Raw genomic sequence first — 12,040 nt, forward strand, 5'->3', positions numbered from 1 at the left:
GCCTATGAGAAGGTCGTCATGTCTTCCTCACAAACATTTACAGCTGCCGTATACGTAGTCTGCCTTTTCAGCCTGTACAAAAAAATCGACTCGGCAAAGATTTTTCTAGGAAATGATCCAATGAACCTGAGGTGTGGTCTGTCACCGGGAAGAGGAAGGGGTGCACGGAGCTGACGTGAACTGTTGTCTTGTTTTCTCAGAAAATGATGCAATAGAATAATCGTTCCCATGTACAAGTAGATATGGGTGCTGGCAACTTTTCCAGCTCACCGCTCTTCTTTATCGGAGCAGGGAATACATTGCGGTTATCCTAAATAAATGAGGTCCCCAGACCGTCCTCTGGAGCGATTTACTATTGTTCAAATGTCTATCAACGATCTGTTCTAGACCACAGTATTCAGTGTTTTACTACAGGTAAAAGGTCAATGGCCTAGCGGTGTTCACATGCTTGATGCATCTATAAATTAAAGACAATCAGCACCATTTTTTTTAAAAGGTCACTTCCTTGTCTGGGTGTTGCCACGTACACGGCCGATGTTATATCCGCCAGGGAGGTGTGACTGTCATTGTCACCGGCCGGTACCTGGCACAGGAACAACGGACAGAAGAGAGCTCCGCACTAGTCTGCGCTTTTCCTACCGTCCTGCTACCAAACAACAACTCTACCACACACAGGTATGTCTAAATCAGATAGACGTGCGACTCGCATTTATCCATGATCCTGATTTTGTCAAAAAGCGAAATCTGTTAACCCAAGTCATTGGAGTGTTTTCACTTATAGTCTCCACCAGGCCTTTCTAACGTAATACGGATCATAGAATTCGGCAAAAAAGGAGAGTAAAATTGGCCAAGGGAGTCGGGCCGCGGGGAGGTAGTTTCTTTCCCCCCGAAGCGGCCAGTAAAGCCTATAAGACGGCCAAACTCCCCCGGCAAATATTCTCCTATATGTAGCCAGCGTAGTTAGTCTGGTAGCGACTATGTTTTCAACATTGAGACATGTTTTCCCTCTTGTCTACCATAAATTGGGTTCTGTACACGAAATGCGTGTTAGTTGGAGGGTAATTACCCCACATGAATTTGTCTTTGATGCGTTTATGGGGTTTGAAATAGCTAGCTATCTGTCTATTTGTGGTTTATTGTTTCAGAGTAATAAGCCCGGTGGGAAGCATATGAATGCTTCACCACACAGTATACGTTGTATGTAGTGTTTACTTTGAAATAGTTCGACCTGGATCGTGAAATAATATGGACTTTGATACTTCCATGTTTTGCAGCTGTAGTATCGCCATTTCAATATTTCTGCACCACTAGATACATCGAGAAAGTATAAAATATCAATATTGTCTCTGAACTGTGCCCTGTGTGTAGCCTGGGTTCCAGCCTAGCTTAGTTTGCCGGGGCTCCAGGGTAGGGTGGTGTGGTGTTATGTGAGACAGGATACACGTGAATATAGGGGGAAAATATCATATGTATTTTGCAATTTGTAAAAAATTGGAGAAAAAAAAGCCCTCACCTCACCTCACCAGTCCCATAGCAGCCAGGTGACTGCCGTAGGGGAAAAAAGCCCCACCAGGTTCAAAAGTTGTTGACCAACACCTAGTTATATGAGCTCTAGCGATTTGTACGTGCACGGGCATTCATGCGCTGCTGTGTAAACACTTCAAAGAAAAAGTGAATAACCGGCACACCTGGTAGGCGCGGCGTCAACGCCAATGTTCACATAAGCTGCATGTTGCTGCGTAGGAAGTCACTTCAACACTCCAGTCCACCTGGCCGACAGCATGGGTCTCGCAGCAGCTGGTTTCCTGGTCACCGCCGTGTGTCTTGTGTGTGTGCAGCCAAGTCTGCAAACCAACACGAAAACCCTACTGGTCTCCATGGATGGTTTTCGTTGGGACTATTTGAAGGCAAGTATACCATCCAGCCATGTTTCATTGTTGAATTTTTTTGAGCGGACCTATAGCTGGTAAAGCTGGATTTCATGCTGGTAACTTTTAAGCATGCCACCTTAAATTAAACATGACTTACACTGAATGATTGAAATATTGGGAGAAAATTGCAGAAGACACCTTTCCAGGGGGAATAATTGCAAGACTTTTCATTTCTTTATCTATAGAAAAAGTAAACATTTCTTCCGCGTAGAAAGTTCAACCGTCGAACTCAAAGCTTACTCGAGTTTTACTGACCAAAATGTTCCGTCACTCATTTTAGCGAGCGTCAACCCCCAACATTGACCGGATGGCTCGGGAAGGCGTCCAGGCGCCCTACATCTACAGCACGTTCGTCACCAAGTCGTTCCCGAACCACTTCAGCATAGTCACAGGTGTGTTTGTCCTGCACCATTTCCTGGTTGTTGACCATGGTCTTACTGTATGTATGTTACAACGACTCACTTTTCCCGCCTTTTCTTGCAAAAACATACAAAGTTTAAGCGTCAAGCGACAGTGAATTCAATAGTATTGTACTACAAATGTATGACTGCACTAAAATAAGGTATGAATCTTTGAACGGGAGTGCTTTTCTCGAGTTAGAGGTGTATAAACAAGCGCTCGGGGTGTGGGAAAATACGCTGCGACGTTTCGAAACTTCTAAGTATTTAAGTAACCTATAAAATGAATCACTCAGGTTTCATTCATTCAAAGATAATAAAGTAATGGTTGACTAAATCGTTATTTATGCAGACGGCATAGTTCCAGTTAAGTGAACAAAAGAAGGAAAAAGCGTGTTTAAAGTCCGAAGTTCAAGTAGGCAGCTGCAAAAGGGGTAATTGAATAATGTAAATGTACAACACTTCACTGAAACAACACGTCACTTCCGAGAAAAAGGTGTCCACAGTTCTTCCTGTTCCCAGAAATGACGTCATTGCCTTCGGCTTAAAACAACAAGTGCCGCGCCGTACCTGTTACAAACACTGGCAGGCGATTGGTCAAGGCAAGGGCATTGTTCGCTATATAATGTCCTCGGTCAAAGTTAAACAAAGTTAAGTTAAGTGAGAGGGGGGGGCGAGGACTAGTAAATTAGCTACCCGTATGTACATGCATTAGAAAAGAATAATCTGGACAGAATGAAATACGACAACTATTTATGTTACTCCAGGCTTATACCAAGAAAGTCATGGCATTGTGGGTAACGGAATGTACGACCCGGAGCTAGACGCCCATTTTTGGAAGGTAACAGCTTTGTTTGCATTACTACATGTGTGTGTGTGTGTGTGTGCGCGCGCGCGTGCGTGCGTCGGTGTGCGTGTGTGTATGTGTGTGAGAGAGAGAGAGAGAGAGAGAGAGAGAGTGTGTGTGTATGTATGTGTGTGTGTGTGTGTGTGTGTGTGTGTGTGTGTGTGTGTGTGTGTGTGTGTGTGTGTGTGCGTGCGTGCGTGCGTGTGTGTGTGTGTACGCGTGTGTGTATGAGAGAGAGAGAGTGTGTGTATGTATGTATGTGTGTGTGTGTGTGTGTGTGTGTGTGTGTGTGTGTGTATGTGTATGTATTTGTGTGTGTGTTTGTGTGCGTGCGTGCGTGTGTGTGTGTGTGTTTCTCACGGTCACTTCACGTTTTCCCCAGGGTGTTCACACGGCTGAATGGTGGGATGTTGGAGCCGAGCCAATCTGGCAGACGGCGCGAATGCAGGGCCGCAAAACAGCCTCTTACTTCTGGCCCGGGAGCGAGGCGCCTATCAAGGGCATGCACGCCGATATCTGGTTACCTTACAACGAGAGCCACTCGGCTCAGGTGTGCTATCGTCTTTCTGTATCTGTATATAGCCGGGATGTATAACCACCCCTCGGCGTAACACACCGACTTGCTGAGTGCTACCTACTAGTATATACATGTATACTAGTAATCTGCCTATCTAGATGATTCTGTCTTTTCCATTCCATTCCGATGAATTGTTTCTGAAACAATCAGACCAAACTTGCCCCCAAATTAGTCACAAAAGCAAATCAAATGATATCAAACCAAAGCCACATCATTTCTACTTCAGCAGAACATTAAGAACTATTTTTTTAATCTCACATTGAAAAAAGAACGTTTGAACATAACGTTCAAGCAGAAATTTGATCGCTGTCTGTCCCTAGACTCGCATCGACAGGGTGATCGGGTGGTTTGTGGAGGAAGATGTCGACATCGTGACCTTATACCTGGAGGAGCCCGATGCCATAGGTCACGCGTACGGGGCGGACGGACCAGAAGTCATCCAAAAGGTGAGATACCAACATTATCCGTTGGACGCACGGGCCTTTCAAACTACTCTCATCTGTTATCCATTGTGAATATGCATGTTCATAATATGATAATATAACAACGTCCCTCGATGATAAATCTGTTGTTAGTTAGTCTATAAGTTTCAAGAGCACTGGGAGGCCCTTCACAATTACCGACACCTAGCTGGAGGTCCACACTGACCAGGCAGCTAAAATCAGGAGAACGGCTAGACTGATAAACCATAAACTTCGCAGTAGAGAAGCGGACCCGTGAAAAAATCTGCAACTAACCTGAGTCAGCTTACAGATGTGCCCTATGTGGCAGTGGCATGTCATTCTCGTATAGGACTGTCCCAATCAGCCATAGCTGAAGCTGTAACGTTACAGGGTTAATACCAATTAGGATTTTAACATGGTGAATATTAACCAACGATGTGACGTCACATATTTCTGACCCCCCAGTCTGAGGAGATGGACGGCATTCTGGGATACCTGTTCCGGAAGGTTAGCGAGGCTGGGCTGGAGGACAGTCTGAACATCCTCCTGGTGAGCGACCACGGCATGGCCACCATCAGCACCGACCGCGTCATCTCTCTCTACGACTACGTCAACAAGTAAGCCTGACTGCCTCGTGGTGTTATGTTAACCACACTGACTTGATAATATAGACGACATCCACTGGTGTATCAATTTTTGTCCGTTTCAAAGAAAAGTACATTGTTTTGCGAGTATTGTTTCCAGTAGGCACTTGAAGGATGGCAGAGGTCAAAGTAAAAGAAGAAGATGCCCAAGGAAGGGAATCAGGGTTCACCACTTGCTTGCACGACTAAGTCCACTCAAAAGTCAAAGAATATGTCAAAGAACAAATATGATTTATAGTCCGGTATACCGGATACCGCTGGACAGAACGTCTGCCAAGACGAAAAAGAAGATGATGATGATATACCAATATTGCTCTGTGTGTTCACATCAATCACTTGGTTTTATTGCACTATTTCAAATGTACATCAGCCATAAGCTCAACCTTCCTGGCCACTTAGATCTCCTAATGCAGACAGCTTTTTGCCCAACTTTGTTGCGCATGCTCGCATCAGTTTCTGAGGTGCCAAGAGGACGTTGTCCATATATCCCAATCAGTATGGTCTAATCTAACGTCAATGCAGATTATATTTTGGCGGCGCGTCAGGAGCGGAGCCTATTATGTACTAGTATTTGGAAGGCCCTTACAGTGGATAATATTTGTCACATTGAAATTCATCCTCTTTTCCAAATATAGGACTTGGATAGACAAGATCCCCGACTTCGCCCCCTTGGCAAGCATTCTGCCGGTCAGCGGCCATGAGGACGACGTGGTGAACGCCCTACAGGACGCTCACCCCAACATGACGGTGTACAGGAAGGAGGACCTCCCCGCGCGCCTGCACTACTCCAACCACAGGCGCATCATGCCGCTACTGGCCGTCACGGACGAGGGGTGGCTTATCGTCCCTGTAAGTGCGATTTACTGCAACGTACGTATAAGCCCTGCATGGCTCAGAAGTGCTTGAATCAGACAGGAATGGAGTCGGTCAATGAGGTGTTCCTCCACAGGAGTGAGAACACCTTGGATTCTGTATCTGTCTGTATCTGTATCTGTATAGCCGGTATAACCGCCTTTCGGCGTAACACACCAGCTTCGCAGGCACGTGGCGCGGCGGCAGCTGGCTATATTACACCGATCGACTTGTTACACCTAACCCTTGAACATTTGGGGATTGAGTGAGAGATGAGCGTAACAAAATCACATATCAATAATTGCGTCAATCGTGCGGCAGTTGACTGTCCTCATAGCCATATAATAATCTGAAATAAATATTTTCATATCTTTTACGGGACTGGGAAAATGGAAGATACCAAGAAACACAGGAACGATCGATGAAATAAGTGGAAGATTGAAAAAAGACAAATATTCAACACGAGCCCCCTATATAATCTGTATCCATATCTGTTGATCTGAATAAATGTTGCCATATCAAACTTTGCATTATATTATAAAAAAAAACAACATTGTTTTGCTTTGTTGCAGAATAAGAGCGAGCTCACCCCGGACCAGCTGGCCTTCAAGGGCATGCACGGCTGGGACCCGGAGATGCCGTCCATGCGCACCGTCTTCCTGGCCCGAGGCCCGAGTTTCCGCCGTGGTCACCGCGTGGCCCCCTTTCACAACATCGACATCTACAACCTGCTGTGCCACCTGGTCGACGTCACCCCCGCACCGAACAACGGGTCCTGGGAACGAGTTCGGGATCTCCTGGTGGAGGCCCAGACGGAGCCATCCGATCCTGGCGCGTCTGTTGCCATGGTGATGACTCCAAACTGCCCTCTCCTCTTTGGCATCTTTGTCCTTTTGGCTTCCATTAAGATGAACCTTGCGTAAGTTAAGGTTTTTTAAGATGAATGTGCTGTAGTAATATTATGTAGAAACAATGGGATATACGTGAAATAGTCTCTCTACATATTTATTTGCTCAATTTCTATCTGAAAAGCATCAGATCAGCACAGAACTTCATATAAGCTCTCTCAGTGAAAATGTATAAATCAAGGCTTGCGGTGAAGATGCCTCGGCTTGTTTGTAACATAAAGTACTAGTGTAGTTTTACTAGGGTACCTTTTAATATCAAATATAGATTTTGTTTGCCATGAGAAATGAATAGCAATATCACCTTATAAAATGTTAATTTCCTTAGGAGGCAAGCCAGGAAGTTACATCGCGAGATCGATTCAATTCAAGCTTTGGCATCGGTTTTGAGGTTGAAACCGGTGCGGCAATTTATGACTATTTGTAGCAAGTACAAGCTTTCATAGATGAAGAATGATTTTTTTTTTGTATCTGCGACATATATAGCTACTGTGTGTCGTATAGCATATCGATGGGACCTTTGTGTGTATCAATATCTATGATCATGAAACGGCATATTGCACTTAGCACATAGCGAATAGTTCCGTATTTTGCTTCGTTACATATTAATAAATGCTTGTGCTTGAAATAAAAAGAGTGTATTCATATTTCTCATGTCCTAAGTTGAATCATTAGTACAACTTCATGATCATTCAGCTTTATTTTATTTTCTTAGCTTACGTACGCGTCAAATATCAAATTCCCATAATTCAACACCAATACTCAGGAGCCGAGGCCCAACCCAGAGACTGGTGGTCTAACAATTGTCCACTACAACATTGAAGGACAACCATAATAACACTACCTATTCATCATCTCTTCTACTAGTCTACTTGGCGAAGAAAAAATCCAGAATTTCGTCTTCAAACGTGATAAAACTGACAAGAGTAGCTTTGCTGTTGTTCCCAAGACGAGTTGGGGCTGTAGAAGACCGACGGACATCTTCCTACATGAATGGGATGTCCTGATTTACGTAGACGTGACCTTTCACCTTTTTACAAAGATGGCGGGCTCACTGCGAAAAGCGTGAAAATCGCACAATTTTGGCTTGTTTTTCTCAAACGTTCGGCCAGTTTTGCCACTCCATTTGCTGCAAAAGTAGAATTTTTGCATGCTGAGTGTACCGTAGTCTTGATTTTTTGGTACCTCTTCAAGCGGGACACGAGAAAACGTCGTTTGCGCAAAGGTCGGTCAAAATCCTATGTTGCTGGCCTCGGTCGTAGGGGAAAACATCCTACCCAAAGCCGCGCGTAGGTGGACCAGAATCACCCAACCTGCCGGACTCCATGCCTCTGTGAGAAGCTTGACGCCATGTCCCCGTGACAAGAGATACAGTAGGTAACTAGGTGACGCCATGAGAGTTTAATTCAGCTTGGGATGCCCGTGTTTTCGTATGACGCAATGCGTGCGCAAGCCTGAACGTTTTGTCCTTGAAGCATAACAAAGTTGTCTAACCAACTATTAAACCAACCCCTCAGGCGGGTGTAACTAGCGGGATTGTTAACAAAACACAAGGCCAGCGGTGCTAAAGGTCAGGTTTGTGGCTTTTGTTGCTACTGGTAGTATATATTTCGGTGTTTACAACGAAAAGATTGTGTAAATTATGCTTGAACTATTTGATAACGTTAGTTGATGTCTTAGAAATTGTATCAATCAGGCCAGAAAGACTTTTGAACAGTTTTTTTCATGAGATAACCTCCTTGCATTTATGTTGTGATATAGACAGTGTGAATGATTTGTATTTTGTAAGTAAAGGGAGCACGGCAGAAGTCAATGTCAAACACATATAAATGACAGTGGTATCAATCATAAATGTTACTTGCAATTGTGTAAGAACAGGTTAGAAATTGGCTAAGTTCCAGAAAAACGTACATTTTGTACTGTAATAATGTAACTGTTGTAACGTTATATGCTGATTTCTTATCAAAACCTCCTTGGTTGATGTTGAGCAGAGACTACAGAAAATAAAACACCCATCACTTATCATCTCTTCAATCTGATTGTTTTACAATAATAGAAACATGGAGACCCAGGATGCTTTGAATGCTGTCTATGCCAAGTGGGAGAAGAAAGGTCAGGGGTCAAGGCAATGTCAGAAGTCAGAACCAAGGTCACAGACTGAAGATGAAGAAAAGAACAGGTAGCCTAAATGTGATGTTCATCATTTTCTTCTGAAAGCATAAACAGTATTCTTTTCCATTTCTATGGCATTGTGATTGTAAATAACTTGTGTATCATATCTTGAAGCTTTTTGGAATGACGAGTACAGATCAAATTTCCTCAGGGGAATAGAAAAAGACAAGATTTTTTATTGCCAGTTTGGACTAAATTGTTCTTACCAATTTGTCTATATGGTACACATCAATTATAAATCTGTTGTGGTGCTTCATACATAAATTGAATGCAAGGTTTAATAAAATGCTTGATTTCCACAGAGCCCCCAGCCTGGTTACTGAGCCCAGTCTACCAGTGAGACCAGTGCTGAAGGATGGGTACGCTGACAATGTCAGGCCCAGAACACGGGCCCCGAGGAGACTGCAGAGCCGGGCTAGAAGAGACAAACTAGTAAGTCATTTTTGAATTGTATTTTTTTTCTTTCAGAATCTAAAATTGTATCATAAATTAAAATGAAAGAAGTTGAAAATGTAAAGATACTGCAATGAATGTTCGTGCAGTATTTTTTTACAGTTTAATTTCTAAGCAGGTTCTTAATTTGTGTAGAAAAACACACTTTTCACTTCCCATTCATTCTCCAGTCATTCATGAAATCATTTTTCTTCTTGCAATTTTGTACGACATTCCTTCATTCAGCCATCATCAGGTCCGAAGCTGCACTTCTTCAAGGTGGAGCCCATGATGATGGACAGCACCAGTCTGAGCAGCAGACCTTTCACTGGGCGGGCCTGCAGCAAGTGTGTGCCAGTCAGCAGGGTCAGTAGTGTAGTATGCCCAATTGGATGCATGTTTTAGGGGTATTGATCATGAGAGGGTTATGCAATACTTCAATGAATTTTGTACTTGTTTTCTGCAAAAAAATGTTTTATTTATGTACATAGAAATATCTGTATATTGTCCATGTTGCTTTTGATATGGACCCCTGGACTGATGCAAAAAATAAGAAAAAGATAAATGAATAGAATATGATAATAACAATTTTTCCATCTCTATTAACAGAACACATTCTTTAATGAGAACACAGCAACAATGGGTGTAAGGAACATGCTGGACATACTGGCTGAACACAGGTTGGTGAACCACTACTAGTCTTCTTGTGTGTAGACTTTGTTACAGAAATCATTGTCTCATATATGGAAAAAAGATGGTTTTAGAAAAATACCTGATTGCCCAACCCTCACTGTTGTCTTTCAACAAAGCCCTTGCAGCTAACCTAGGCTAGTTTCCTCTCTATTCTCTCCTCTTAATTAAAAAAAAAACTGTTCTATGGTCTGTTGTGTATAGCAGTGTTGTACATTCTGTAAATGAATTAACTTTGCAGTTGGAGGAAAAAGGAGGTTTCCACAGTGTTTGCAAATCACGGTTGAAACAATTTGTAGCACAGCAGAAATATAAAACACATGTTTGCAGTGTGGTGATCTCCAGTTAACCTGACACTGTGAAACCTGCAAAAGTACCCGGTAAAACTTAATGCATTTATGGTACAATGTATATTGACAGTGGTTGTAACTGTATTGTGGCTGTCATCCTCAACCCACTTGGCCACTAGCACAAACTAAAGCTGATTTGCTCTTTACCCTGCATCCATTCAGGACTGATGAGGAAGAGGAAGAGTGAGTTTGTGTCTCATGTAACATTTCTTTACAGTCCAAACCAGTTCAACCTGAAATAACGCCTTCTGTTTGAATCTGTCATTATTTGTTGATGTTGTACAGTGTTCAGTGTAAAGGTTTACACCTGTTTTTTACATGATAGGATTCTGTTCCAAGTTTCTTTCTTTGTTAAGGATTGCTCATGACAATGTTTTACCTTTGCAGTTGGTGTCTTGAAAATAACAAGGAAAATGATTATGCTTGCTTTGCTTTTTTAAGGAAGGCACTTGTTTGCACATGATCTTGATAGGTTTTGCTAATGTTGCTTTATGAGTTAATGTGCATGTTCACAACTTTTCATTGTGTTTTTCAAAGAATCCATAGCAATACCTGTCAACCACAGGTGTCCATGTAACCACAGTGTCAAATTCAATTAATGCAACAAAAATCTCTACTGTAATTTGCATAGGAGTTGTACATGTGTCTTCATGGTTTCACTGTTGACAAGAGTAAATTGTGTACCAAGAATTGCACTGTAACAGTCATGAAACTGGTTCTATACCACTCTGTACAGAACTTGTATAGAACATTCATGAATTTTTACTTCCTCAGACTTGTATGCATTAAGACATTAACATTGAATACTTCTGACTCTTGTTTGTACCACAGACCCCCAGGTATGCTGGGTCGCCTGTTCTACACAGCTTGGTTCTCAGTGACCAGACGAGTCGACCACTACTACCCCAGTAATAAGGTCATGCACGACGCAGTCCTGTGCGGCACAAGGTTAGGGTCAAACAATTTTTTTTACTTATTTCATTATAAAACGACTGGGTTGCTCATTCAGCAAGTAGAAGCTAGAAATGGGGTAAACTTGAAGGTCATGAAATCCCAAAATGTCATAGATTTTAGGCTTTTATTGTCATTTATTTGTAAAAGTAGATTAATACAGTCATGTACAATATAAATGATTATTGATATCAATTCCAGAGTGAGAGAAGCCATGCGCAAGACTGTTATACGAGACTATGAAGGTAGGCTAGAACTTTATTTATTCATAATTGGACACGGTTTTCTAAAGTATGAAATAGTTACAGTGTGTAATCCTGACTAAATTTTACTGTAGTTACTCCTATTACTAGGCAATTTGCAACTAGTTCAACATTAGCCTGTGAAACCCAAGCTCCGGGGGGCTCCCTACATAGTCCGCAGACTACTAGGGAGCCAGCGAAAAGCGAGGTTCAGTCAGGCTAGTACAACATGTACTGGCTATTTAAGATGGTATTTTGTGTCACACAGACATGCACAATGTTTATTTGTTTGTACCATACAGATTATGAGGACAACTCAGCACAGTTTCAACTGGAGTTGCAGCAGCAGGAGAAACTGGCCTCGGCCATCTTCAACAAAATGGCCTCCAACATCTGGACACCCTTTATCACGTATGTCAAAATCAAGCCTATTTGGCTGTGAAGCAAAATGAAGGTCAGCAACTTGTAACCTTTGAATCTTGGCAAGAACTAGCTGTTAACAGAGGAAGTAAGAGGAGGGTAAAAATTCTATGTACACAGGAAGATGCTCAACTTTGACTGTGACTGACTTGAGTTCAAAGCTGAAAGCGGGCCTAATAAATATCT

At 42.6% G+C, this 12,040-nt stretch overlaps 1 protein-coding gene across 1 annotated transcript in view; it reads left to right on the top strand.

Annotated features, from left to right (window-relative positions):
* The window catches only part of LOC109470907, a 28,940-nt gene that overhangs the window by 10,043 nt on the left and 6,857 nt on the right, over window positions 1–12,040 (top strand). Inside the window, exons 10-26 of the mRNA XM_019770005.1 lie at window positions 1,275–1,279; window positions 1,744–1,907; window positions 2,212–2,323; window positions 3,097–3,170; window positions 3,559–3,726; window positions 4,074–4,199; window positions 4,662–4,813; window positions 5,476–5,689; window positions 6,265–6,612; window positions 7,775–7,974; window positions 8,654–8,776; window positions 9,072–9,201; window positions 9,448–9,567; window positions 9,811–9,881; window positions 11,073–11,189; window positions 11,394–11,437; window positions 11,737–11,845. Of these exons, the coding sequence (XP_019625564.1) occupies window positions 1,275–1,279; window positions 1,744–1,907; window positions 2,212–2,323; window positions 3,097–3,170; window positions 3,559–3,726; window positions 4,074–4,199; window positions 4,662–4,813; window positions 5,476–5,689; window positions 6,265–6,612; window positions 7,775–7,974; window positions 8,654–8,776; window positions 9,072–9,201; window positions 9,448–9,567; window positions 9,811–9,881; window positions 11,073–11,189; window positions 11,394–11,437; window positions 11,737–11,845 (2,277 nt within the window). The remainder of the gene's footprint in view (window positions 1–1,274; window positions 1,280–1,743; window positions 1,908–2,211; window positions 2,324–3,096; window positions 3,171–3,558; window positions 3,727–4,073; window positions 4,200–4,661; window positions 4,814–5,475; window positions 5,690–6,264; window positions 6,613–7,774; window positions 7,975–8,653; window positions 8,777–9,071; window positions 9,202–9,447; window positions 9,568–9,810; window positions 9,882–11,072; window positions 11,190–11,393; window positions 11,438–11,736; window positions 11,846–12,040) is intronic.

The sequence above is a fragment of the Branchiostoma belcheri genome, unplaced genomic scaffold, assembly GCF_001625305.1.
Source record: "Branchiostoma belcheri isolate BF01 breed outbred unplaced genomic scaffold, Haploidv18h27 scaffold24, whole genome shotgun sequence".
Classification (NCBI taxonomy): Eukaryota; Metazoa; Chordata; class Leptocardii; order Amphioxiformes; family Branchiostomatidae; genus Branchiostoma; species Branchiostoma belcheri.